The sequence below is a fragment of the Opisthocomus hoazin genome, chromosome 2, assembly GCF_030867145.1.
Source record: "Opisthocomus hoazin isolate bOpiHoa1 chromosome 2, bOpiHoa1.hap1, whole genome shotgun sequence".
NCBI lineage: Eukaryota > Metazoa > Chordata > Aves > Opisthocomiformes > Opisthocomidae > Opisthocomus > Opisthocomus hoazin.
The window spans coordinates 15,520,487-15,548,285 of NC_134415.1; the positions used below are offsets into that span (position 1 = coordinate 15,520,487).

The 27,799-nt window shown below is 40.4% G+C and overlaps 2 protein-coding genes across 6 annotated transcripts in view; one reads left to right on the forward strand and one right to left on the reverse strand.

Moving 5' to 3' along the window:
* GPATCH11 (G-patch domain containing 11) lies at positions 1 to 8,945 on the forward strand. Of its 3 annotated transcripts, none has more exons than XM_075412704.1 (9): positions 1 to 60; positions 521 to 747; positions 2,159 to 2,200; positions 2,280 to 2,400; positions 3,153 to 3,243; positions 4,410 to 4,514; positions 5,312 to 5,393; positions 5,918 to 6,003; positions 8,082 to 8,945. In XM_075412704.1, the coding sequence occupies exons 2-8, from the start codon at positions 546 to 548 to the stop codon at positions 5,971 to 5,973; spliced, it is 699 nt and encodes a 232-aa protein (XP_075268819.1). In that variant the 5' UTR covers positions 1 to 60; positions 521 to 545; the 3' UTR covers positions 5,974 to 6,003; positions 8,082 to 8,945. The 3 variants fall into 3 exon arrangements, with proteins under 3 accessions (XP_075268819.1, XP_009932684.2, XP_075268818.1); XM_009934382.2 differs by lacking the exon at positions 1 to 60 and adding an exon at positions 84 to 428; XM_075412703.1 differs by lacking the exon at positions 1 to 60 and adding an exon at positions 87 to 170.
* EIF2AK2 (eukaryotic translation initiation factor 2 alpha kinase 2) overlaps positions 8,312 to 27,799 on the reverse strand; it is a 24,555-nt gene continuing 5,067 nt past the window's right edge. For all 3 annotated transcript variants that reach the window (XM_075412701.1, XM_075412702.1, XM_075412700.1), the window contains exons 3-16: positions 24,959 to 25,073; positions 23,660 to 23,829; positions 21,328 to 21,454; positions 19,394 to 19,476; positions 18,392 to 18,455; positions 17,912 to 17,946; positions 17,615 to 17,749; positions 17,092 to 17,211; positions 15,728 to 15,835; positions 13,836 to 14,025; positions 11,551 to 11,676; positions 10,886 to 10,981; positions 8,513 to 8,575; positions 8,312 to 8,431 (exon numbers count right to left, since the gene is read on the reverse strand). In XM_075412701.1, the coding sequence (XP_075268816.1) occupies positions 8,312 to 8,431; positions 8,513 to 8,575; positions 10,886 to 10,981; positions 11,551 to 11,676; positions 13,836 to 14,025; positions 15,728 to 15,835; positions 17,092 to 17,211; positions 17,615 to 17,749; positions 17,912 to 17,946; positions 18,392 to 18,455; positions 19,394 to 19,476; positions 21,328 to 21,454; positions 23,660 to 23,829; positions 24,959 to 25,073 (1,552 nt within the window). The remainder of the gene's footprint in view (positions 8,432 to 8,512; positions 8,576 to 10,885; positions 10,982 to 11,550; positions 11,677 to 13,835; positions 14,026 to 15,727; positions 15,836 to 17,091; positions 17,212 to 17,614; positions 17,750 to 17,911; positions 17,947 to 18,391; positions 18,456 to 19,393; positions 19,477 to 21,327; positions 21,455 to 23,659; positions 23,830 to 24,958; positions 25,074 to 27,799) is intronic.

Genomic DNA, 27,799 nt, shown 5'->3' on the forward strand with positions numbered 1-27,799 from the left:
GGCCGCGCGCAGGCGCCGCCAGAGGGCCGGGCCGGGCCGGGCCGGGCTGAGGGGAGCCGGGTGAGCGCGGGGACCGGGCCCGCTCCCCTCCCCCGCGGCTTTGGGCCGAAGCTTCGGGGCGTCGCGGCCGGCGGTAGCGGAGCCCGGAGAAACGCGCGGTGGGCGCGAAGGTTGGCGCGGGTGCCCCGAGGGAGGGAGGGGGCGGAGGCAGCCCGGGCCGGGGTCCCCCCGGTTCCCGCCCGTCAGCCTCCGGCCGCGCACCGAGCGCGGCAGGCCTGAGCGGCCAGGGCTTGCTGTGCGGGTTCTGCGTCTGAAACGCGCGGTAACGCCCGCGGCCGGTGTTCGGAGGAAGGGGGTCGGAGCCGGGCGGGCGTGCTGGCCATGGGGGAGGATGAGGAGGAAGACTACATGTCTGATTTATTTATTAAGTAAGTAGGTGGCTCTTTTTTTTCCTCTTAAGCCATTGTGATCGTGTTTAAAAAACAAAGCGCTAATATTTGCTGGAATTGTTAACTTCTAGACAGGATGTGAGGCCAGGCTTGCCCATGGTGAGGCGGGTGAAGGAAGCCATTCAGAGAGAAGAAAAGCAAAAAGAAGCCAATGAGAAGAACAGACAGAAAAGTATAAAAGAAGAAGAAAAAGAGAGACGTGACTTGGTGTTGAAAAGTGCATTGGGCAACGAGAACAAAGGCTTTACTTTGCTCCAGAAGATGGGCTACAAGAGTGGCCAGGCCCTTGGCAAAAGCGGTAAGCTTGTCACCGTCTGGCAGCATGTGCCTGCGTTCAGGTGTACCTTTATATTCTGCGGACCATAGCTGCCACTTCAGTTGTAGACGGGGTCAACAGACGCCTCTCTGAGAGCCCTGGCGTTACCGAACTGTGGATGTGTTGTGGCAGAACAAAAGATGAGAGCAAATCTCTAGAAGCTGAAATAAAAATGGTGCAGACTGTCGAGAGATGCGAGAGAAGCAGCGGTGCTCACGGCTCAGTGAATGCGCATCCAGGTGTGCATGCCTACAGGGGTTGCATTAGGGATGTTTTGATGGTTTTGCAAAGCTTATAGTGCTCCAAAAAATAGTCAGACCCTCTCTTTGAGTGTATAGTTGGGAATCTGAAGAACAAATGGTGCACACTGGCCTACCCTTATAAAGCCTTAACAGATAAAGTAAAATCAGTAAAACAAAATATCAGTAACTGCTGTGCCCGTTCAGTGTGTCTCTGACAGACAGTCGGCAAATGAACTGGCCCAGACAGATTCTTTTTATTCTTCGTCTTTGTCGAGTTGAGAGATTCTAGAATGAAAAATCCTTCAGAAGGCCATAACAAAGCAGTCTTTGTCACAGGTATGTTATACCTGTCAAGTTGTCATCATTTTCTTTCAGTTGGGTAGTGTCCTGAAAGCAGTATATAGCAATCCAGCAGAGAAGCCCAAAAAGAGAAGGGAGTTCCAATTCAGATGGGTCATTTGTAATGCACTAAATGTACATTGCTTTGGGATTTTTCAGCTTCTTAGCAACAAAATCACAAGAAAATGCACATATTTAATGGCAAAAGCAGCTTGTCTACTTGAATATACTGCACAAATATACAAATACAAAATACACACTGAGTTCACTTTTGGGCCTCTCACTACAAGAAGGTGGTGGAGGTGCTGGAGCATGTCCATAGAAGGGCAATGAGGCTGGCGAGGGGTCTGGAGAAGAAGTCTGATGAGGAGCGGCTAAAGGAACTGGGGCTATTTAGTCTGAAGAAGAGGAAGCTGAGGGGAGACCTTATTGCTCTCTACAACTACCTGAAAAGAGGCTGTAGTGAGGCAGGTGTTGGACTCTTCTGCCAGGTAACTAGCGATAGGACGAGAGGCAATGGCCTCAAGTTGCATCAGGGGAGGTTTAGATTGGATCGTAGGAAAAATTTCTCTACTGAAAGAGTGGTCAGGCATTGGAACAGGCTGCCCAGGGAGGTGGTGGAGTCACCATCCCTGGAGGTGTTCAAAAATCGTGTAGACGTGGCACTTCAGGATATGGTTTAGTAGGCATAGTGGTGTTGGGTGGATGGTTGGACTTGATGATCTTAGAGGTCTTTTCCAACCCATGATTCTATGAAATCATAGTTTGAGAAAGTCCTGATTTCTGAAATTGTCCTATTTTTTCCCTCACAGGAGAAGGCATTGTTGAACCTATTCCTCTGAACATAAAAACAGGTTTGTGATACTTCCTAATTTCCTTAGCTTGGTATCAGAGCTTCTCAGCTGCTTACATTCATCTTTTGAACTTACATAGGCAGAAGTGGGCTTGGTCACGAGGAATTAAAAAAGCGGAAAGCTGAAGAAAAACTGGAAAGCTATAGACAAAAACTCCATATGAAAAAACAAGCAAATGAACAAGCTGCAGATCAGTTCAGGTAAAATGATGTAACTGATATTCCAAACAATGTCTGAAGAACTGTTCTTTGTATACGTTACGTTTGGTTATTCTTTTAATGTGTTACTATTTGTGACTGTTTTGAATGAGAGATAAGAGTTGAAATACAGCATAATTTTTTTTCAGTTCTAAAGCAAAAGCAGATGAACACTAATGCTAAAAGTGTATGCTGCATCTTTTGTTTTTTTAAATGTTAGTAATGCAAACAATATACGTACTAACTTTTCTCAAGGCATTTGCAACTTTTTGTATCAGAGAACCACGTAGTCTTTTTTAATACAAAATCCACAGGTATTGGGCAATGTTGTTACAATGGTTTTAAAAATCAGGATAAATTTGTTTAGATTTTATTGTTTTTATATTCTCCTGATTTGTTTGCTATATATGGAGAAGGAAAGTGTAGGGAAGGCTGCATCTTTTACAGATGTTTAGTGAACCACTTTTTTCATGTCTTATGAAAACCTGGTGGAGAAACAGTGTTCAGTGTAGTGTGGTCAAAAAAGCTCTGTCTTGAAGGTGTAATTCCCAGGAAATACATGTGTGCTCCCACAGAAACAATGTCAGAAAGACAGAAACGATGTCAGAAAGACTTCTTAACTTCAACATTGTTCTGGTCTCAGAGAATTAGCAGGGCTAGAATCTTACATTTTCTGTTTTAGAAAAGCTACCGACTGTAATGCATCTCACTGTTTGTCCACCTGCTTATTTTAGCTATCTACTTCTTCTTAACAGGGTGAGATTCAAAAACAAACAAGAAGAACGTAAGATGGAAGGGGACCTCCGAAAAAGCCAGAGGGCCTGCCAGCAATTAGATATGCAAAAAGTGAGACGTGTATTTTTTTCAGAGTTGGAAGGAAGGCTTGTATGTTAGAGATACAGCCTACAAACAAAGTAGTGATTCAATTCTTGGAAGTTCTCTAAAACTCTGGGATAACTAACCTGAAGTCTTGGCGTTTGGCAACACTTCAGTCCTCTTAAAATATTTCAAAGCGTATGCTTGCACCCTTAAGATATCTGAAGGTGCACACCAGCCGCATGGTAACTTATGTGAAGACCTGTGTTAATTTGCGTCATCAGAGCTCACCTGGTTTTGCTCCTGCATTCTTGTGGTTACTTTTGAGCTGTTTGCGCATCTTCCAGTAGCCAATGTCAGGCCGTCCTAAGTGACAGTGCTGTCTGCCTGAAGAGAGGGAGCACCATCGTCACAGAATGGTTGACGTTGGAAGGGACTCTGGAGGTCGTCTTGTCCAACCCTCCTGCTTAGGCAGGCTCAGCTAAAGTAGGTGGTACAGGACCATGTCCAGACAGCTCTTGAGTATCTCCAAGGATGGGGATCATCACTGAGGGAATCAGCAGATTCACCAAAGAAGCATTTAAACAAAAAACAAACTACCTTCCGCCTGCAAGGAGTAACACGGGTAACAGCAGTCAACTACTATCCATTTTTGCTGCTTGAAAACTTCAAGTATTTTTCTTTTCTCTGTTAACCTGTTAGAGGTTAATACCACCCCACAAGTTCTGCTGAGATTGTTTCATACTCTTCAGGCTGCTGAGAATTAAGTTGGCTGAATTAGCTCAGATCATCTTTGTTGACTCGTTGTCCTTTAACTTTACTTGAGGTGGATGAGGAAGCGCTGTGTGATCTCTTGATAAAATAACTTTGGCCAGCACATCTTCCACTGATAAAAAAGGGTATTCACAGCCTCGGTGTGAGATTATGTTGCTGTGTAGCCTTAAACATCCTGAACGTAGATGGAATAGAACTTAATGTTAGCGTGCATTTACTTGTTTTAAAAAAAAAAAGTGAATAATTCTTCTTGTGGATCACTGTACTTAGTTTCCCACTACAGCTTTAGTAATTCTTGGTTATACTATACAGGAAAGTGTTAAAACCTAACATCTCACCTCTTAGAAATTGTTTTTATCTAGCATCTTGCAAGAAAACCTACAAAGGCAGATAATTTTCATTTAAATCCTTCGTTATTTAAGGATATTGATGTTCCCAAGGAGACTTGGTATTGGCTAGAGCCTGAAGAGGAGGACAAAAAGGATGAGGAAGACAAGGAAGATGAATGCACAAGCTCAGACTTAAGTGTAAGCTCTGCAAGTAAATTAATGGCTTGATTCAGAATTAAATTTAAAGTTCCTTTAAAAAGTATGTATGTATACATACATGTATAAAGCATATATGTATACCCAGCATTTTCCAAGCTGCAGTGAATGGCCTCTTTGCACTCTTAGAGCAGTGATTTTTATAGCAGTTACGTGATAAAATATAAAACATTTAACCACTGATTTATTGCTCATCTGTTTTGAAGCTGATCTTGGGAAAAAGTAGTCTAGAAATGAAGTTCTAAACATTTTTTGTGTCTTAGCCAAGATATACGTATAAGATCATATATTTTATCAAAATTATTTGCTTTAGAGTTTTAATTTTGGATGCCTCATCTCATGTCTTAGATGGAATTTTAGAATCAGTAAGTAATTTCTGAAAATGCTTCACAGATTATCTCAAGATGGACACTGGAGATTCACATTTTTTGAGAACTGGATTACACAGCTGTTGTTAGCTTTATGTGTTTGATTTGCAGAGATTAGGTGTGAGAAATTCCACCAAAAATATCACATACTTGAAATAAGGTAGCTAGGCAGTATTTTTAGCTCTCTCTTCAGTGCAGGTTTCTTAGCTGGAAAGAAGGATAAGCAAACAACAGCCGTTAACTTAACAGAGATCACAAATTCCTACATGATTTGGGAAACTGTGCCTTACAGAGCTACAGTATTGTGTAGCTTTTCCACAGCAGAAGGATAAACAATCTAGCAAAGTTAGTAGCTGAAGCTTTTATGTCATGTGAGCTCCAGATCATCGCGTACCTGTACATATCTCCTAGGTATCAGAAAAGCTACACATCCTGACTGCCTATTTGAGAGGAGAACACTTCTATTGCATCTGGTGTGGAACAACCTATGAAGGTGAGAGTAAGTCTGTCTTGTAAGAGTTTTACTTTGCTTCTGGAGCTAGACTCAAATAGTATGATATATTGTTTATGTTGCTCTTACTGCAAGCTTTTAAATCTCCATAGCAAGTTTTCCTCCCAGGCTGCTGGTTTTTACACAAGCCTTTGTATGTTTGCTTGTAAGCCAATTTTTAGGTGTTTACATGCACCAAAAAAACCACCCAAATCAACCACAGCAATACTGGCTCTTGCTTGAATTGATATTCATGTTAATTTTGTTTTGAGAATACAAAATTCAGATATTAAAACTAGTACCATAAAAAGCTGCAAAAGCTTGCAAGTGTAACAGAATATTGTCCCGTTTCACTGCGCCAAAGAGGTTAGAATTTGTGTTCGCTGTTTTAAAACAAAGTTTGGAATTAGTAACTTGCAAACCTTCCTGAATTCTATTTAATCTGCTTTATGTGGATTCTTCAAATAATTCTAGGAACTTCCCCCCCCGAGCTGGAATTACTCACTTTTCCTCTGCTTATCCTGTAGACTCCGAAGATTTATCTTCAAACTGCCCTGGAGACAGTGCTGCAGATCATGACTAAAGCATTTCTACAGGAAGGAGTCGTAGATAAGTACGTATAGTTCATTATATCTTTTAGAAGGTTCAGAGCGTGCCATACTGAATAACTCACACCAAAGTATGCAGAATAATAGTTACGTTAACAGGTTAAACTCTCACATTTCTGGAGCATCTTACAGATTTTCTGCTTGACGCACAATTTAATAGCAATTAAAACTTTGCGTTTATAATTGAACTACCATAATTGAGAGGCAAGTTAAGCCTTCCCCAGTCTTTGGTTATGCCCTGCCCAACTAAACAGGATCAGCTGATAATAAAGTTCAAGTTTGAGTAAGGCAATAAATATTGGCTGGTTACTCTGTTGTATAATGTGTTAAGCATGTTTTTTTCATCTTCACAGAGATGACTAAACATCAGACCTCTTTTCCTTACTATCTTAGACTCGGTGGGAAAAAAAAAAGCTTGTGAAACGTTACAGTGGCATTATTTGAACCAATATTCTGTTGTATGTAAAGATGCATGTTTTGCATAACTAAGTAATACCGTATCATGTTGTTGGTGGATTTTACATATTAAAAATAGATTTTAATAGACTTTTTATTTTTGGGGAACAGCAGTTGCTACTGTAAACAGTCACTAATAGAAAGATACTGCCGAAGTACACAAATACTATGGGAAAAAAAAGTATTAAAAGCTACTGGGACAAGCTTAATATTACTTAACAGTAAGAAGGTAATATTATGGGTGCTCTGTCCAAGAACTGTAAAGGATATTCAGCCAAAGTTTGTCACATATCAATTTTCATATTTTAAGAGTAGTTTTACGGGTGAAAGGGAAGAGGATGTGGAACTAGTGGTATTTTGTGTGTGTCAGGATATCATTTCTCCCAGATCTTGACCACTGCAAAGAAATACTAATTAGTCCAGAATAGCGAAATGCTCTATGTATTTGTGATTGATGATAAGGAGAATAAAACAACTTCAGGCCTTACAAAAGGATGTAAAAATCAGATTCTTATTTATTGACAAATACTTGCAGCAGAGCAGCAATAATTTCCATAAGAATATAAAAATTACTATGCAATATTTTATATAATTCCTTTTAACCACACACTTTTAACTCACTTAACATTTCAGAAAAAGCATACAGTATTTTTTGTGACACGTAGTGCATATTTTTCTGCTTGGAAATCTCTGCTCACTTGCCTTTATGGAGTTATGTGGGCTCCACAGCAATGAATAGTTTGACAGGATACAGCTCAAAGACAAACATCTGAAGGAGTAATGTGCCTGTCTTTTCTCCCTGCTCCCCCCCACCACACACAATTCTTCCAGTCCAGGCAGGTCTGAACTCTGAAGTATGTAACTAAAGAGTAACGGGCAAATTTTGGGGGGGCTGACAGTAAGGCCATCAAGGTATTCAGTACACTTGGTTAAGGGTTAGGCAAGCCTCGATATTACAGTAAGGGATTAAAACCTAGCAGTATGGGAAAGAATGTTTAAGGTGCTCTCTTGGCACAGGATTTAAAGTGGTTACTGCTGAGGAAATTCTGGAGAATTTTGCTATATTAAGAGCACCTTAAAGTGTTCATTTCAGGGAAAAAAAAAACCAACTCAAAACCTCAGATTTTCACAAGTTTAGAGCAAATCTAAACTAGATCTCCTAGAAGCTGAATGCTTAACATTTAAATTCTCAAGGAATCTTTACCTTTAAAAATATGTATTTTTAAATTCTAGAGCACTGAAGGTGCTAGGTGTGCAACAGGTGTTTAGAGATAAGAAAGTTCACCTTAGAGAACTGAAATTCAGTGAAAAATAACCCACACCTAATTCTAGTATCCTTTCTACCAAAATCAGTCTTGGTATTAATGGGAGCATTTCTAGTAATTGTTAAAAACATCACTGAACAAACCAGAAAGGTTTGAGTCACGTGCCACAAGACAGCACTTCTTCCACAGAAAGCAACAGATAACCTCAACTAATAGTGGACACAGCACGTGTCAAGAGCATGGATACAGGTTTGCCACAGGCAATTTCGCACCACATCAACGTGATCTTCTAAGAAACAAGGACTAGATTCCTGTACTTGTTGTACAATATAGTTCAGCTCATGCACAGCTTGTGTTTCCAGGTAAAAATCGCAACAGATTGCTTGCAGAAGTTCGCTGTCCTGGTCTGCAGCTGAATGGTGATGTGACTCTTCTGGCTAACGAGCTCCTGAGTGGCAGGAAGGCAAAACACCAAGTAAAAGACATATCCAAAGTCTTGCTGTTGCTTCTTATATTTACTGTTATTTCATCAGTTTCAACAGACATCAAACTCTGGATTTAAACACAGTCTGAAAGCCTTTTAAAAGGGCTTTTACTGAGTATGAGCTTTAAATGAATTGTCTTTATCAACAGACTTGAAAAGCTCAAGTATTGCAGATGCAGAGTATCTTTCTGAAGAGTCTCTTGAAAGCATCTTTTTGATGATGGGTGCCTGCAAAAAGAAATTACATGTCAATAAATTATTTTTTATGAGTAAATAAACTAACTGAAATAATGTATTAAAATGCCATACCTTTGTTGGAAATTCACTGGTGAAGGGCTGTGGAAGTTTACCTTCTCTAACACCAGGCCATACCTGAAATTCATAAAAGAGAACAGTTTCAGTATGTTTTCCTTGATGGTATTTTGCATCTCACTTTACGACCCATATAATTTACTGAAATAATGACAAAAAAACAAATCTACAAAAAAGGTAAGGCTTCAAAAAGAAAAGTAACAGTAAACCGTTTGAAAATGTTTTTCTGTTTAGTTGTACTTTGTTTTGTTTTCATGGTCTTGTCATCAATTGTTGTCCCTTTTTAAACTTAAAGGCTTCACAGTCTACAATGATGTGTTTGTTTCAGCAAGCCTCTCTATTTCAGAACCATTATCCCTCTTCCCTTAATTTAAAAGTAGTGGTTTGATAGCCTCTTACCACAATAAAAAAAAAGTACTATACGACTACATTTACTACTTTGGATGTCACTATTTGCAAGCCAAGCAGGTGTGCTTCCTCCCGCTTACGTTGTTCAGTACTGCACACTTATTTTTATGTCACTGCAGAAAACACTACGTGGATTTCCAAGCAACTAACGTATAGAGGATTTCTAACTGTATGCTTTCAGAAACTTTCAGGGTGACAACTGGGTTTTTTACCCCATGATGCAGCTTTCTGGGTAAACAGAGCCGTCCACATCATTCACTTTGCTGTTACCTAGCGGAACGTGTACCTGAAGAAGATGACAGTCATATTCTTGCACACTTAACTGTGCATCCTGAATCATTAGCTAGGCTTATGGATGCTGCAGCCTGGCTTTATCCAGTAAAACAACAGCTCCTGTGAACTTCAAGCTTTTTGCTTACTCTTCAGCAGTAGCTTTAGGCCTGTGACCCTACCTGCTGGTCATCAGCTGAACCAGTTACTCAGCTCATAATCATCAACTTCCCTTTTGCATGACAGCCTTTCAGCAGGGCTTGCCAGCACCATACAACAGAGTTTATCATGTTCCATTAGGTGAAATTAGTTTTTAAGATGATCGAGCAGCTGAAGATTATCTTAGGACCTTCTATCCACAACTTCCCCACCAGACTATGGACACAAGATTTTTATGATTTAAGGAAACAAGACTACATAATTGGTCCTGTCCTTTTGATTGTAAACACATTTACACAGCCAGCTGTGAGCAGGAACAAGATGTCTTAGAAAATACTGCAAGGTAGCTAAACAGAGCGAAGTTGAACCTGCGAGTCGAGCAGACACATTGGTGTGGTTTTGTTCATATTGGCAAAGTACAAAGCTAACAGTGTTCAAGAGTTTCATGGGTCCAACCATGTACATATATCTTACTTTAGACAAGATACTCAGCAGCTACATCGCTGTCCTATAAATATGAGAATATGAGTCATTACACTAATAATGTGCAAAGTACCAAGAAAAAGCAAAAGATACCTTTTCAAATAAGGCTTAAGTAAGTAGCACTGGTTTTCTTTTTGAAGTAACTTCTTTTTCAATTAAAGCTACATATGCCAAATCTTTTGTTTTCATTTTGTAAAACTGGAAGTGTTTTGGCTTGATAGAAACTTTTTTATTGTTCCGCTATGCAGTGAAGACAAGAGCATCGCAGAGACAAAACCCTCCCAGTCATAACTTTTACTTCCTAAAATTAGAATACTACTCCCTTCAGATACTCTGATCAAACAACAAGGTTTATCAGAAACTTGAAATCTTTTTTGCTAGACATTATTCTTTAGCATGCTTGGGCTTTAACGTGTATGTCAGTAGGACATGAGTGAAGTAAAACCAGTAATATTTCTTTGCCTCAGTTATTACATTTCAACCAAGGTGTGAGGACTCACAGAAATGAATCAAGGGGAAAATGTAGAGACAGTACTCCAGGAATACAGATGCCTTCTAGGATTAGGGGTCTGGAGCATCTCTCAAAAGGAAAGGCTGAAGGAGCTGGGCTTGTTTAGACTGAAGAAGGGAAGGGTGAGAAGAGATCTTACAAATGCTTATAAATATCTCAAGGGTGGGTGATAGGAGGATGGGGGCAGACTCTTTTCAGTGGTGCCCAGCGACAGGACAAGGGGCAATGGGCACAAACTGAAGCACAGGAACAACTTCACTCTGAGGGTGACGGAGCACTGGAACAGGCTGCCCAGGGAGGTTGTGGAGTCTCCTTCTCTGGAGATACTCAAAACCTGCCAGGACAAGGTCCTGTGCAGCCTGCTGTAGGTGACCCTGCTTTGGCAGGGGGCTTGGACTAGATGACCCACAGAGGTCCCTTCCAACCCCTACCATTCCGTGATTCAGTGCGATTCTAGCATGCAATCAGCATGTGATAGCAGCAACAAGATGATACAATGATGGTGAGCCTTTTTTTTTTTAAATTTATAGATGACATACCTTAGTTTTCTCATGACAGCTGAGTGCTGAAAGCATTTCAAACCAAATTAATCCCAGTGCATAAATATCTACTTCCTTTCCATATCTGTCCCCAACCTACAAAGATTAGAACAAGAACAATATAGACATCATATCCAACTGGACAGCACTTCTTAAAGCAAAATTTGAAGTCAGTAGAAATTTCCACCCCAAGGCGACAGGACTGGCCCTACTTCATCTTATTAGTCATTAACCCTTTCTGCTACAGACCTTTTAAATAGTGACTGTTATGTCACATTAAACAGTCGGAAATTAAGACTTCCACAGGCCTATACAGATACAGCATGCCAATACCGCTCCATCACAAATAATGAAACAAATAGAAAGACTCAAATGTCACAGTTAACAGAGGTCCGAAATTCAGACTGAAAGACATGGCTGGCAGCCTGGTTTTGGAAGAGCATTCCTTACAGCACGCAGTCTCAGACCCTGTCGGTTAGTACAGGAAAATGAAATCGCCACACTTGCAGGCAGCTTTCTCCAGAATACACCGTATCCTTGTACACAGTCATACCAGGGAACTTCAGGCAACTTGGTTTAGTACTGAGATTAGGATTATGGACATCCAATGCTGAGTTTATAATGCAAATCTAGTTACAGAGACACTAATATAGCAGGATAATTACCTGTTCTGGTGCCATGTATGATTTTGTTCCTCTGTTCTCAGTCAGAGTCCCATATGCCACAGATGTCACAAGACCAAAGTCACCTATTTTTATTTTATCTTCATGTGATATGAATATATTCAGAGGCTACATACATATAAAAAAAAAAAATCACCATATGACCAAGGTTTATCATCAAGCATAATCAACCACAGAAGTGCTCTCCATAAAATCTGATCGTTGTTCACAGAAGTTAGCATTAAGAAACTGATGGAGTGGAAAACAGAAAAAAAGTTCAATTATTTTTTAAAAACACAAACTAAACTTATAGTAGTACATGCCACAGTAACTGCAACTTTTTTTTTCCACTAGCTTAGTCACAACTGTATCATGCTTTAATGCTCTTCAAATACATTATGCGTATAACATTTCATATCCAGAAGTGCATTTTAGTCTTCCGTCCTAGCCCTTGGATTTGATAGACTCAGGCAAAGCATTTAGGCTCACTCACATGGAATTCCGTTCAAATCAAAGGTTCCCTTAAGCACAGCAAGATTATTGGTACTAAGTCAGCTGCAGAGTTAGGGCTTACTACAGGCTTCTCACAATATCAGTTTTAAGTTTCTCTTGAACTTCCCATTTTTAAATTCAACAAAGTCATAAGCAGCTAAAAATAGAATTGTATATGCTTGGATAAAGTTTCCCAAAGAAGATAAAGAAGCTACATTTCTGAATGTTATTAAAACAAAATCCAATAGCCTCATGCTATCATTGACTCAAAGAAGCTCCAGTGGACTGTAAGGCCAGGAGGGACTTAAATATTAACAGGAAGAGATCTTTGTGTCAAGAATGCCCAGCGCAGTTCTTCCGTTCAGGTTTGACCATGTCCACACACATTTAATACGGTACCTATAGCTGGCTACACTATTCGAAGGCTCTGTTGATAACAGGCACAAATGGGATTCATGTCGGCTTGAACCTGTTCTGCAGCTTTGATTCTGGGACATGGAGATCTCAGATGGCCAAGCATCTAATCTGACAGCAGATCAAAGCGGGGAGAAGAGTTCCTAATTCAAATGCACACAGACAAGTTAGCAATAGGACGTGGAAGCAGGTTACAGCCAGATGCCATCGGTAAGGGACTGGTGCAGCAGATTCACAGGAACAGGGAAAAGTAGGAGATTGAGCTGAGATGAAAATACAGTAGGACTGAAGGAGCAAGAAAATACAAAGCACACAGAGTGGGAAGAGCTAAGAATTAGTGGGTGAGGAGAGAAGGCACTTCTTAGGCCTCTTTCCCAGGCATCTGGGGAAAATAATGAGTGTATATTTGTGGTTCCTCCCAGTATTGTAGCAATAAGCCTGACAGAAAAGCTCTAGAAAATAAGAACGTATCTGTCCCTAAGAGAAGATTCTACAAGTAGCCAGTGAACGTGATCTGGAACTACACTGTGAATGCAAAAGATTTCAATTGGTGGCTCAAGAAGTCCATAAACTTCAGGTAACTGGAAGTCTTGAGAGGAAGGGAACATGCATCAAGGACAGCGTCACTGTATCATCTCTCAGCTCTAACTCTCTCTAGGTATTTGGAATTGGCCACTGTATGAGGAAAACAGCATCCCAGATCAACATTTAATGTGACCCACTACAGCTGTTTTTAGGAACACCACCACACTAATGACTTTTTCACAGAGTGATTTAAAACGCTGCAAGCAACATTATAGCCGGCATATGAGGCCCTGAAGGCTTGCAACTTTGTCCTTTATAATCTTCATGTTGAAATAAAATCTTTTTATAATTGTGCTCTTGTAGGGACTGAAATTCTTCCCACAAAAGTAGCATTCAAGTATTTGTATGCATACATGATACAACAGCAACTAGAGTACGTTGTTATCAAACACAGCATGTATGAGGATAGCTAAACTATCCCTTTACAATATGGCAAGAGCAAACTTCCTAGACTCAACTTTTTTTCTTTAATTATTTTATCAAGTAAAGTTAGTATTTCTTTTTCCAGTAAGCAGTCTTGTGACCCAGTAACACATAATACACTGAAAATGCCTGTTAACTGATGACTACGGTACATTTTTTGAACCACTGCATTCTGAGATCCTCCAGTTTGCCTTCTGATTTTAGGATGAAGTCCAGCCAGTTGCTGAAAAAAAAAATTCATCGCTAGCAATATCAGAAGAGGCACACTACTAGGGTACATAGTACACTAAACAAGGACTAGAACAATTTAACACTTTGAAATTCCAATAAGTACTATTTTTGTCTATTTTTTTTAAATTACCTATCCTACTGACCTTGAGGTCTCGATGAATTAACCCTTTAGAATGAATATGTTCCACTCCTGTCAGTATTTGTAAAAATTTCGTTTGTGCCATCTTGTGATACTTTCGGTTTTGTCTATTGTTTTGAATCCAGTCTTCCAATGTCCCTTGTTCACATAATTCCATTTGGATGAAAAGACAGAGAACTGTGTCTGACTTCTGCCTGCAAAAGAAAATTATATATCATATTGAAATTGGCAAGATACAATTCCTCCCAAACCATCAATGATTCTCAGGTTCCTCCTCTTTAAAAAACCTTTTTGTTAATTATTATTATTTTTGGAGTTCCCCAAAACAAAGTCTGCAAGTTCCTTAATTTTAAAAAAGATCCTAGACCAATTTGTACTGGATATCAACAAATACAACTGCAAACCGAAGAATCCCTGCTCAGTTGCTGCATACCCTGGGAATATTCCTAACATTTTGCCTGCTTCCTTGTTCACACTGAAAGATTTCCAAGTGCCCAAATTCTGCTCCCCTCAATCCTACAGGCACGTCCTATACAGAAAGAAACAGCACAGTCCTTGGCTCCCATCTTGCCCTGTAGGAACTGCTGCAAGTCCCTGGCAGGTGTTCTCTATTCTGCTCAACAAACACAGCATTAGCCTCCCTCTCTGACCCAGAATGATCACATTCTTTCAAACTCTGTCCCTTCAAACAGGTAGTGCAGTGACCACCTGTGACATCACTCTGTGAGTTAGAGAAACCCTTCTGAGAGCAGGAATCTAGAGGAAATATATTCATCCACCTGGCAGCCTCACACTTTCCAGAAGAGTTCTCTCACCACCAGCCCACAGGGTAGGCTGAGGCTGGAGATGGTGAGGGGAAGGACAAGATGAAAAGGAGAAGGCACCACTTTTTCCTACTTGCACTGTGTGATCTGAGTGCCCTGAAATAAAGCCACCTGAGGCACTGAAAGAAGCATTAAGTGGTTCGGGACTCTCTCCAGCCTTGAGATCAGGGCACTAAGTGGAATTCCAGGCTGGCACCTCAGCTTTGAAGACTTTTTTTTCTGTCTTTTACACTATAACTGTTCAATGTAAAATGCATAAGTGATATTGAGACGCCAACATATTAATGGTTGGGTTTTGACAAGTGACTTTACCCCACTTTATTCCTCATTTACTGAGCACACTGGACAGATACCACACCAACCTTAATTTTGAATTTCTTAATATTTTGTGGCTCTAGGTACGTGTGGCAACCTATCTGAAGGGTATGAATGTACAGTAAGTGAAAAAAGCTTACCACAGAAGCTTTGAAAATGTGATAACCTAACTTACGAGTAAAACTCTCACCACTGTTCCCAGAAGCCTTAGCATTGAAAGACTACCTCTAAATGAAAGAGGATTTCATTTTGTATTTCTGTTCTCGACAACCAAAACTGTTTTGGGCATTATGCTTAAAATGCTAACCAGAAATACTAGAATAACCCAGAAATAATGAAATCTATGAGAGCTACTGGTTGACCAGTACTTGTTAAAAAAAGGAAACTCCTGATCAGGATTTTAGCAGCCAACTGCCAGACAATTTTTTAGTTTCTGTTCTTAATTCTAGCCCCAAATTTTGAGTTCTGCATTCTTAAATTCCTCAATTGATTCAGCAAGTTCTGTGTATTAAGAGAAAGGAGAAAGATAAAATTACATAATGTATCTTATTCTTCAAGGAAAAGAAGATACAAATATACTTAATAACATAAGACCTGCTGCTGAAAAGTACTATGCCTTTTTTACTAACACTACATATGTAAGTATGCATATGAATTTATATTTGTATAATGATTTATAACCAGTCATCTGCCTTTCTTTCACAAAATTCACTATGGCAAACAAGGTTGTGAGTGCAAACTACTATCTTGCAGTTACCTTGAGTCTGGATAAGTTACGTGGTCGTACCCTTTCCAGCTACAATAATACCGCACTATGTTTTCATGCTCAAGTCCTGCAAGTCCTTTTACTTCACGCTTTACATTCCTATTTGGAGGAGCGAAAAAAAAAAAAGAAAAAAACCCAAATGACATTTCCCTATAAAAATTTAATACTAAGTGAAATAAATGCATGATATCAAGTAGCAGTATACAGATAGTTTTACATTAATTTAGAAAAAGAACATAACATTCCCCTTCATACAAGTTCAAAATTGTAGTTTCAAATTATGTGGGTTTTATCTGCTCAGTTATTCAAAGTGCAAAAATGTTTTAACTATATTAGAAATGAAAGCCCTACCCAAAAAAAGCTGAAAAAAGCAGATCGTTGCAACATGTAATTACATGAGACAGCCAAACACAATGTCGCGAACACCTATGTTTTCTTTTCACCTCTGAAGTTTGTTTACATACACAGAAGTCAGTGTAAATACTCATGAAGAACTATTACTAAATTTGGCCTACACTCATTGTAACATTGCCTCGTGAAGCAAGGTCAAACCCATAAGCAGACCAGCAGTCTTTATCTGAAGAATCAGTAGAATGTTTTTTTTAGTATAGTTCTCAGGATTGCAATACAAATGAAAATAATGTTTGTTTGTGAAGAACACAAGAATTTGAAGGGCAGTTGCACAATGTAGGGAACAAGTATCTCCAACACCTTGAAACTTTTCTAATAGATAAAAGAAATTCAAGTTTTTCAGCTGCTGATAAAATACTCCACTAGGTACTGCTTACTGAAAATTCCTTTAAAAAAAAAAAATAAGATCATCATTCTCTGTTGAGATTTACAAAGGACAGGTAACACAGCATGAGAATAATGACAATGAGGGTCATATGTAAAACATTTTGTGGGTTGTAATTGGAAAATGCATTACTTTCATTTTTCTCTGTTTTCCCTAATTATAGTCGCTATGCATTACTGACAGGTAAATTTTCCACGTAAACTGGCAAAAGTAACAGTGCTGCTTTCAATATTTTATTAATCAGCAAGTTTTCTTCAAACACATTTTGCAGTATTAACAACCAGAGCACTACTGTGTTCAAGAAAGTAGAACTTAACAAATCTACTTTTTCACAGCTGCCTCTGAAATTGTTCCAGCACACACAAAAATTAACAAAGTTGCATGCCATTTTCAGCTTCATTTAGAAATAAAAAAAACAGTTTACCAGAAAGAATGGACAATTAATAATGAAAATTGCTTAAATGCTCCTAGGATTATTAAAGAGACAAAACAAAGTACTAAAGTCTTGATTAAGGTTGTCCTAAAACAAAAAAAACAGAAGTAAATATACTGTACGTACTCTGTGAAGCGTACTCGTTTCACTGCATAGGTTCTCTCATCAAGCTTTGCTGTTGCTTTGAAAACATTCCCAAAACCACCTTCACCAATAGGCTCTATATTTTTAAAACTCTCAAGAAATCTTAAAAAAAAAAAAAGAAACAACTTACAAGATATAAAAACAATCCTGACATATCTAATACACCTACTGAAATATCATTCTACAGGGATCACTCAACACCTATACAGGTCTAAATCATACTCTTGAAGATTAAAAAAACAAGGGAAACTGACCCTTGAAAGCATGTAGGTTCGTTACCTTCAGATCTTCACACAAATAACTTTTGGTTGTAAGCATTAAATATCATTGCATGTCAGTTGCTATAGTATATTTGAAATTTCCAGGTGGAAAAAATACCAAATTCTTTGAAAGTTATTTTTATAGCAGTATTTTCCCACATTCTGTTATAAACAAATAAATCTAGACCACTACATACTGTAATTGCCATACAGATCTTACTAAAAAAAGAAACAAAACTTCTTACCTTTTATTCACAGTGTGTGGACTTTCATTCTCCTCACCAGTATTTGTGTCCAAATCTGGCAAACTTTCATCTGAATCTGATGTCTTTTTTTTCTCTTCCTTGTTTCTTGCATTATCAAAATTAGCTGCCAATTTTCTTTAAAGAGGATAAAAGCAAAACTTATAATGAGCCATTTTTCTAACATGTGACAACAGAAATGTACCTCCCAACAGTGGCATTTCTTTGCTAGCTATAGAAACACAAAAGTGGTTTGCAATATAGTTTGTGGGAGATTGCAACCTAGAAATAAACACGTACCTTTTGAATTTCAGGGCAGAACTTTGTGCATCTCTCTACATGAAAAAGAGAAAAAGAGCTAACTGAGATATCTTGAATATTTTCACTACCCTTAGTTTAAAATTTGTCTAAGAATGTGTCTAGGAATTGTCTATAAATGTGTTCATACCTTATATAAGCAACGTGATAAGAACCAAGCCATATCTTAGCTTAAAGTTTTTCACATGCTACATACAACATCATCATTCTTCCCACAGAAAAATATGAGCCCCTTTCTTGGGAGTACTTCCCTTTTGGTCAACGGTACATAAATTGGGTCCACAGTACCGAAGTAAACAACTAATGGTTAACAGTAAGAAGGTACTGAATATTCTTAGGAAGAATGCACATGTGTTCTGTAGTGATTCGTAAAGGAACAAACTGGTGCTACGCTCTGACAGGATGCTTGCTCTGTTCAGGGTCTAAAATGTAATTACAAGGAAGACCATTTTCATACTACACCTGAGAAGGCAAAGGCTTTTCACATACTGCCAACTTGGGAGTTGAGTCTTCGAAGCAAATATTGCTGTTATTGAAAAATAATAGACTAGTTTTAGGTGAAAGTAACACAGTCATAAATAAAATGATTGCCACACAAAAAAAAGCAGCACAAAAAAGAATACACAGTTTTTAAAAGCAAAACCTGAAAAAGCACTAACAATCCTGACTGATTTAAACTACAAAACTTTACGCTGGAAAGCTAATAAAACAATACCATTTTGTAATATAATCCTCTATTTGTATTATATGATAACATATCTAGGTATCTATATGATACATATTATATTATATGCTCTAATTAAATACAGATGTTTATTTCAAGGCAGTGCTGCCACCTCTACCACTGCACATATCAGCTTGCTTTACAGTCACACAAAGAACATAACAAGCAGTAGCAGCACTGCAGTCAAATTAACTGCTGAACACAAAAGGCTTGACCCAGGGTTCCCAAATCACAAATGAAACTTTATGCATGTTCACTTTCTTTCATTACGCCAATTTTCCCTTTGGTGGAAATGAAGATTTATGGAGAATAAAAAAGGAAAGAAAAAAAGAGAAGAAAGCAGAATGAGGAGCACTGGAAAGTACCAAAACTGAATTATACTGAGTTCACATGAGTGTCACCACAGGAAAATGAGTGTTAAAAATGGCATTAAATAATGCTACTGAATGAGGTAGGTTATTCTGTTTACACCACAGTAAAAATGTTTCTGAAAGAACTACTCATGGCAAAATATAAATATATTCAAAAGCTCTAAAATTATTATAAGCTAACCCGTAAGCACTCAGATAAAATTGCACAAGTACAACAAATTTTGCTCTGAAGTCTAAGAAATAAAAGTTAAAATTCAATGGCTTTATACAGCTATAAAGAAACTATGACTTTCTTTAGAACTGGATCACATGATCCTCTAAGGTTAGTAAATACTTTTCGTTATCACGTTATCAGTGAACCCAACTTACTCTGAGTCAGCCCGAGTTGGCACGCGAGAGGAATTGCTATATTCACTAAAAGTAGAATTGCTGCTGGATTTTTCACTTGTTATCTGAAAAAAGAAAAAACAAGAACGGTTAACAAAATCCCGTGGAAAAATCGCTAGTGCAAGAGATGCCATTCAAAGAGGGAGGAGGGAAGATTACAGGGTCCTAAATGGAAGTTGTTCACTGCGCTGAAATTCAAAGCCCTGCAGAAGGAAGGCATCTGCCCGACTTCCACCCAGAGGAGTGAAACACAGGGCCCTGTCACAGCGAGCATCTTCCCACTCCTACCGAGACTCCATAGACACGTTTGCAGCAGTAGAGTCATGGATCTATTAACAATCAGGGTAAGAGTAACAGTTATTAAAAGCAAATGTTTTCATTGCTTACTCCCTATGCAATTCTCTGTGTGGAAAACCAGGTGTATGTAGGTTTTAGTACGTGTACTCAGCAGAACAGACAACCTGAGTCTGTACAAAATGACATTCAGTGTCTTCAGTGTGAAAACCCTGCAAAACCCGGATTACTAAATTGGGGTCAACTAAAAAAATTAATCCCAAATACTTGGTAGAGATTCTTCCCGCTTTTTTCTCCCCCCTCTTCCTCCATATCATAAGAGCATTAATGTAACATTAAACGCAACACCTGCAATTGTTAAAGACCACAACGTGGTAAAAAGTAAAAAAACTTAAGGGTTTACGTTTCAATGATAGCCAACAACAACAAAAAAAAAACCCCAAACCTTTTTTTTTCTTTAAATTCAGGAATACTAGGCCTTTACTACTTTTTGCTAGTTACATTTTGTTTGTTAGACAGACACCACTGGTGATTAATAAATATTAAAACCAAACCAAAACAACCCCCCTCATATTTAGAGTAATTGCTACAGAGATTCTGCTTGAGGTTGTAAATGTCAGACTTCGATGAAAATGCAAAGACCCGTGAGCTCACAACACAGGAAACTATTAAGGAAGGATTCTAGAGCTACAGTAGGCCATTAATTACGCAGTTAACTTAAAAACAATAAAAGAAGCATTTAAAATTCACAGTAAATAGCCAAATAATGAAAAAAGTACTTAAAGTAAAAAAGATTTCTTTTGTCCCCTGTAATGCCTTCTTTCCCTTTAAACTGCACTGCATTTAAGTTAGTTCATACGTACTGCTCTGTGCATTTCAGAGTGGGTTTGGATCACTCTTAGAATTTGGATAATTTTTTGCACGTATGGAAATACGATCGCCACCACGAAGACAACAGCTCTGCTCTCCAGAGGAGAGTTTTAGCAATTGCTTCACTAGACTGAGCCACGGAATGCTACAGAAGGCAAGTCCTGTTGATTCTCACTCCTGCTTTTGCCTTTCTCACATTTCACAATAGATTTTTGATCTAACAGAAGGCAGTAAGAGATTTATGTTCATAGCCAGTCAGCCCAACAATACTTCACACAGGAGACTACCAGTATATTAGAGCAGTCAGGATTCAGGAATTTTTAATATCTGTGCATCCTTGAATGACAACATATCAGACCATATCATTCTGAAATACACAGAGATATCAACTGTGGTATTTTTTTAATCCAGCAACACAACATAAATTTTACCACCAGAATCCTGTAGCCCAGCCAACCCAGTAAAACATCGATTGTTTCCCTCTTGAATGAAATGCATAGAATGATGGAATAGTTTGGGTTGGAAGTGACCTTTAGAGGTCATCTAGCCCAACCCCCCTGCAGTGAGCAGGGACATCTTCCACTAGACCAGGTTGCTCAGAGCCCCATCCAACCTGGCCTTGAATGTTTCCAGGGATGGGGCCTCCACTACCTCTCTGGCCAAACAGGCTTTTAAATAGAATAAGGAAATTTGTTCAAAGATTAAAGATACAAGAATTAAACTTCTGTCTTAAGGCTAAATATAACACATACTGTTAGAGCGCCTTCCATATTCAGCTTCTCAAACGCTTGTTTTGCAGCAGCTTGTTTTGCAGCAGCTGAAGTATTTCCAGTGCCGGTTCCGTACAAAACACCACTAACTGTACAGCTACAAGAAAACCTGCAAAACACAACAAGGAATAAAATCTTACATCCCCTATGATGTCTTAATTATATGACTTTGAACAGTACAGCAAATTGACATTATAGAATGGAAATCTGAAATACACATCTTCAGGACAGTATTTCCAATATACATTTAATGTAATTAATAATGGTAGATAACTAATTTGACATGCCTTCAAGATAAGCAGCTTGCAGAGACTGAATATTTAGCACTTTTTAAGGTTGAACTCCTCAAAGCATCGTACCGTGTGCACCCACAATCACAAATTATCTGCAGTTTAGGTTATAAAACACTTGATTTTGCAGGGGAAGAGAGGAGGAGTTTTCCAGGAGATGTCAAGAGAGTTAAAACATGTAGATATTCTTTATCATCCCCCAACTGTCATTAACTGGAATGTTTCTACAACTCGCTGACTGCAATACATACAGAAGGGGACACAAACAGGCTCTCTTTGGCACGTGGTTCCTAGGGGTCTCCAAAATACGTGCCGAGAGGTCCACAAAGGTGCCAGAGCTACAACCAAGATAACAGACAATTTGTCAACACCGACTACCATTTTATCATCATGTCACTCCAGTCTTCAAAAAGGGCAAGAAGCAGGACCCAGGGAACTACAGGCCGGTCAGCCTCACCTCCATCCCGGGAAAGATGATGAAGCAGCTCATTCTAGAGGTCATCATCAAGCAAGTGGAGGAAAAGAAGGTTATCACAAGTAGTCAACATGGATTCACCAAGGGGAAATCATGCCTGACCAATCTGATAGCTTTCTACGATGGCATGACTGGCTGGCGAGATGAGGGGGGAGCAGTGGATGTTGTCTACCTGGACTTCAGCAAGGCTTTCGACACAGTCTCCCATAACATCCTCCTAGGGAAGCTCAGGAAGTGTGGGCTGGATGAGTGGTCAGTGAGGTGGACTGAGAACTGGCTGAATGGCAGAACTCAGAGGGTTGTCATCAGTGGCGCTGAGTCTAGTTGGAGGCCAGTAACTAGTGGTGTCCCCCAGGGCTCAGTACTGGGCCTGGTCTTGTCTAACTTCTTCATCAATGACCTGGGTGAAGATTTAGAACGTACCCTCAGCAAGTTTGCTGATGACACAAAACTGCGAGGAGTGGTGGATACACCAGAAGGCTGTGCTGCCATTCAGTGAGGCCTGGACACACTGGAGAGTTGAGCAGAGAGGAACCTGATGAAATTCAACAAGGGCAAACGCAGGGTTCTGCAGCTAGGTAGGAACAACCCCATGCACCAGTACAGGCTTGGGGCAGACCTGCTGGAGAGCAGCTCTGCAGAGAGGGACCTGGGTGTCCTGGTGGATGACAGGTTGACCATGAGCCAGCAGTGTGCCCTGGCTGCCAAGAAAGCCAATGGCATCCTGGGGTGCATTAGGGGGAGTGTGGCCAGCAGTCGAGGGAGGTTCTCTCTACTCTGCCCTAGTGAGGCCCCATCTGGAGTACTGTGTCCAGTTCTGGGCTCCCCAGTTCAAGAAAGATGAAGAGCTACTGGAGAGAGTCCAGGGGAGGGCTACGAGGATGATGAGGGGACTGGAGCATCTCTCCTATGAGGAAAGGCTGCGCGAGCTGGGCTTGTTCAGCCTGGAGAAGAGAAGGCTGAGAGGGGACCTTATAAATGCTTACAAATACCTTAAGGGTGGGTGTCAGGAGGACGGGGCCAGACTCTTTTCAGTGGTGCCCAGTGACAGGACCAGGGGCAATGGGCAAAAACTGAAGCACAGGAAGTTCCGTCTGAACAGGAGGAAGAACTTCTTCCCTCTGAGGGTGATGGAGCATTGGAACAGGTTACCCAGGGAGGCTGTAGAGTCTCCTTCTCTGGAGATATTCAAGACCCGCCTGGACAAGGTCCTGTGCAGCCTACTGTAGGTGACCCTGCTTCGGCAGAAGGGTTGGACTAGATGACCCACAGAGGTCCCTTCCAACCCCTACTATTCTGTGATTCTGTGATTCTGTGATCATGCCATCTCTTCTCCCAGTTAAACAAACTCAGTCCTGTTAGCCTCTTATGCTGTATCCTCCAACTCCTTTACCACCTTAATGGCCCTCCACTGGATTCTCCACAGACTACCTCCAAATTTTTATTGTATTTCTAGAGGTTCATCTAACGCTACCCAGGGTAACTAATGGTAGCATTAGTAAACACAAAAAAGTATTAAAAGCAAGTATGAAGACAAAATAGATCTTACATGGGAGCATGGGCATCTCCAGTACGCTCTTTGTTAGGGTAATCAACTTTCTGCAACGACTTTTGTGAATACATATTTAGTATGCTGACGAAGTCGTTGCCTGGTACAGGTGGTACAGTCACTGGAGTTGTCATTAATTCTGCAGGCTGCATATTTGAAGGACTCTCTGGCTACAAAACAAACAGAATAGATAACTTAAAACTTGAGCTTAATAAATAAAGTAAGCGGTACACAAGATGCAATATAGATGCAAGGTTTGTCAGTATTCCATAATATTTTTAAGAAATCCCAAGTTTGCATTAACGGAGTCGTTTGTGGCAAAGGACAACCATCCCAACCTAGAATTATTATGTCTTGAATTTCCAAAGAAATGTAAATCCAGTTTTCCAAGTATTGCACCCATGTCTTTAACAACATATCATCGTGTCTCCTCCCACCTCTTTTAAGAAAAGACAGGGAACAAGCTGTGAAATGTCTTACTAAAAAAAAGCGAATGCTGCCTTATGAATTTTCTTGCAGCCTGACCAGAGCCAAGAAGAGGGATGGCAGCAGGAGCTGCAAAAGCTCCTGTGCGTATGTACAAGCAGGGAAAGCAGGACTTTTCAGCTGACTCATGATTAGGCAGCATTATATATTAGCAAACATGCAGCAATTGTGTTAAAGTAACGATGGTGACACAGCAAAAAGCCTATGGAAACAGGTAAGGAAAGATTTCGCTCAAAAGGAGCTAAGGAGCATTCAGAGTCAAAAAGAAAAATAAAGACGGCTATGGCAAAACACATAGCAGAAAACAGAGGGAAAAAATCAAACCTAAACTAAATCATGGAAGGATAAAGAATATAGAATCAGCTATACGGTAAAGAATATAATGGCAAGGGTGAATCAGGTGAAGTGAAAGTAAGCAATTTTACAAGCAGAGTGGCAACAGACACACTGAACAATGCCCTGCAGATGTTTTGAAGACATCAAATTACTGAACAGTTGTCAAGATGAAAAAGGAATACTGTCCACTCTGGATATACCAAGGCAGCTTAAGAGAGGCAAAGATATTTCCTCATCCTCCTGTAACAGCAGAGGAGGAAATGCTCTTGATATTGCTTACCAACCCTGTAGCAGAACAATAAGGAAAACAGTTCGGTGGTGAAAAGCAGAAAAGCAGTAAGACAGAACAAAGACAACCGAAATAATTAGAAACTCTTCCAAATTAAAGAAAACAATGATATTTTATTGGCTACTTTCAGAGCTTAATCTTCAACCTCTACTAGCAAAAATAATAATTAAATCCTATAGTTTACTCACCTTTTCCTCAATCATTTCCCAGGTTTTTTTTGCTGCTGCTGCTTTTGCTTCCTTCTTATTTTTACCAGTGCCTGTACCGTATACTCTGTTGTTTATTTTAACCACAACTGTGAACCTGCAATGAAAGAAACTTTCCTAGAATATTGTTACATTTTGTCTCATATATACATAATAACTGTTGCAGATTCATCTTTCTTTTTATTATCTACAGAGCACTGCAAGTTAACTGTGGAGGTTCTTCAGTATTCCTGTGTTTTTATTATACCTAACTCCTGATTATCATAATTCTTTAGCAGATAGATTTTTAAATGTTTCCTCCCTAGTCACAAATGCGTGTACTTTATTAGTTCTAAGAGTATTTTTAAATGCTTAACTGCTTTTTAAAAGCAACATTATTTAAATTTTTAAAAGCAAAAGAATGCATAAGGTCAGCATGGTTACAGGCAATGTGCGAAGCCCTCACACCACGACACATCTCAGCACTGCAAAACTACATGGAGAGGAAAGATTAGCTAACCCTGATTTCATGGATCCAGACACGACACCGCACTGACCTTTGATACACTGCTGCACACACTATTTAGTAAGTGCAAAAAACGTGCCTGGTGCTTCATGGGACATGAATTTAAATGCAGTCCCAAAACAAACAAACAAAAAACCCAGTCTTGCCCTTGCACACTCAACCACTGACCGCTTCCCGCCCCGCTGCACAACTGTGCCCGCGCTGCTCCCCGTGCCGCAGCTCTGCGAGCCCCAACACGGAGCTGATGCAGCTCGGGACGGACCGTGCCGGCTCTGCCTGGGACGGCGCTAACCTCCTCCACAGCAGCCGGTATGGTGCCACGTTGTGGATTCGGGACTGAACCAGTGTTGGTAACACAGCGATGTTTTACCTGCTGCTGAGCAGAGTTTGCACAGCATCAAAACCTTTTCTTTCTCCCCACTCCGGCCCCCCAGCAAGTAGTAGGCTGGGGGCGCGTGAGAAGCTGGGAAGGGACACGACCAGGGCAGCTGGTCAGAGGGATGCTCCATGCCTATGGCATCGCGCTCAGCACTAAAAGCTGGGGGAAGAAGGAGGAAGAGGGGACATTTGGGGTTATAATGTTTGTCTTCCCAAGTAATCGTTACGCATGATGAAGCCCCGCTTGCCTGGAAATGGCTAAACGTCTGCCTGCCGATGGGAAGGAGCGAGTAGTTCCTTATTGTGCTTTGGTTGCACATACAGCTTTGCTTCACTTATTAAACTGTCTTTAGCTTGTTCCACAAGTTATTCTCCCTTTCACCCTTCCAATTCTCTCTCCCATCCCACTGCGGGGAAGCGAGCGAGCGGCTAGCTGGGGGTTCCGCTGCCACCTGGGGTCAGCCCACCACAGCGGCCTAACAACGAACGGTTGGGTTTCAGCCAAATCCGTTCTTACCCAGATCCGACTTGTCCTGCAGCTGCAAAATCCCTAATGTTTCTGCTACTGCCTTTGCACAAAAGGCAACAGAGGAGAAAACAGCAACTAGATTTCTGCTCTTGGCAGCAGCATCAAGTTAAAGTGACTCTTATCATAACTCTGGGGTACGTCTGTACTTCAGATTGCAGGAGAGCGTATAGACACACAAGCTCACATTAAACACGACACATTCACACAAAGAAACAGTCTAGGTATAACACCATGAGTTTCTCTGTGGGATTATTCTTCTCAAATAGTGGAATGACTTCAGCAATTCACTTTTTTTTCGTTATTCCAACTTCACTTCCCATTTCCCTTTAATTAAATGTTTGGGTGGATGACAATGCAGATGCAGAATAGTGCCTGCAGTCATTGCGTAAGCAAGCCTCAGCGACAGACCTTAAAGAGGTGCACAGTAGGACAAGGCACACCACAGTGTGTACTCTACGCATAGGAAACGGCATGCAAAAGAAAAAAAGCATAAAAGGTCTTTCGGAAGGGGTTTGTTAGCCAACCCATAGCTAAGCGCTGAACACTACACACATTCAGCTATGACTCTGCATCCAAAAATCACTATTTTATTTAAGCATCCTAAAGTAATCTGCAGTCTGAGTCTAAACAACCCATGAGTTAATTATCTGAGTTGAGGATTATCTGAATCAGTGTTACACAAGTTGGTCCCAAATGCACAGTCATGCTTATCCACCCTGGACCCCAAGTTAGTAAGAATTGCCCAGAATTGACAGGTTTAGGCAAGTCTGGCCTGGTTGTCCACACGCTGCATTCCCAGCCCAAGAAAGCTCGCAGCCGCTCAGGTCTGAGCCAGCCTGGGCTCTCCCAACCTTCTTACATTGCGTTCAGCACTGACCCTGCCAGACACTGCAGTGGAAGCAGCTACTGCACCAAAACCAGGACAGGACAGGAGGAGATGACAGGAGGTGTCTCTGCTTCACAGCTTATGAGATGGGACACAGCTAGGGATCCAGATGGGAAGAGCTAGGGATCCAGCTCCGGACCAGCAGTGGCCAACGTGTCCTGTTAGCAGGTGGAGCACTGGGAAAGAGCACCATGAGGGCACCGAAGGAGGTTTACAGCACACATCGCTGCAGCCAGACACCGTACATCGTGCTCCTTGGAACAGCCCAAGTTGTCCAGGGTTTTCCTAGATACCACTGTCACACCTCACATCACTTACAGATACAAGAGTTTGAATTATATTTGTGAATGTAGCAGAGCACACAGAAAAAAAATTAAAAAGCACAATAAATGGGATAAATGAGTAAATCTGAAATCTGTGAAGGTTCTGTTAGTCCCATGCCATCACTTTTGACACATGAAGATGTAGCTGTGCGACCACAGCTGTGGCCACTACTGAGATAAGGGTTACTTCTTTGAATAACAT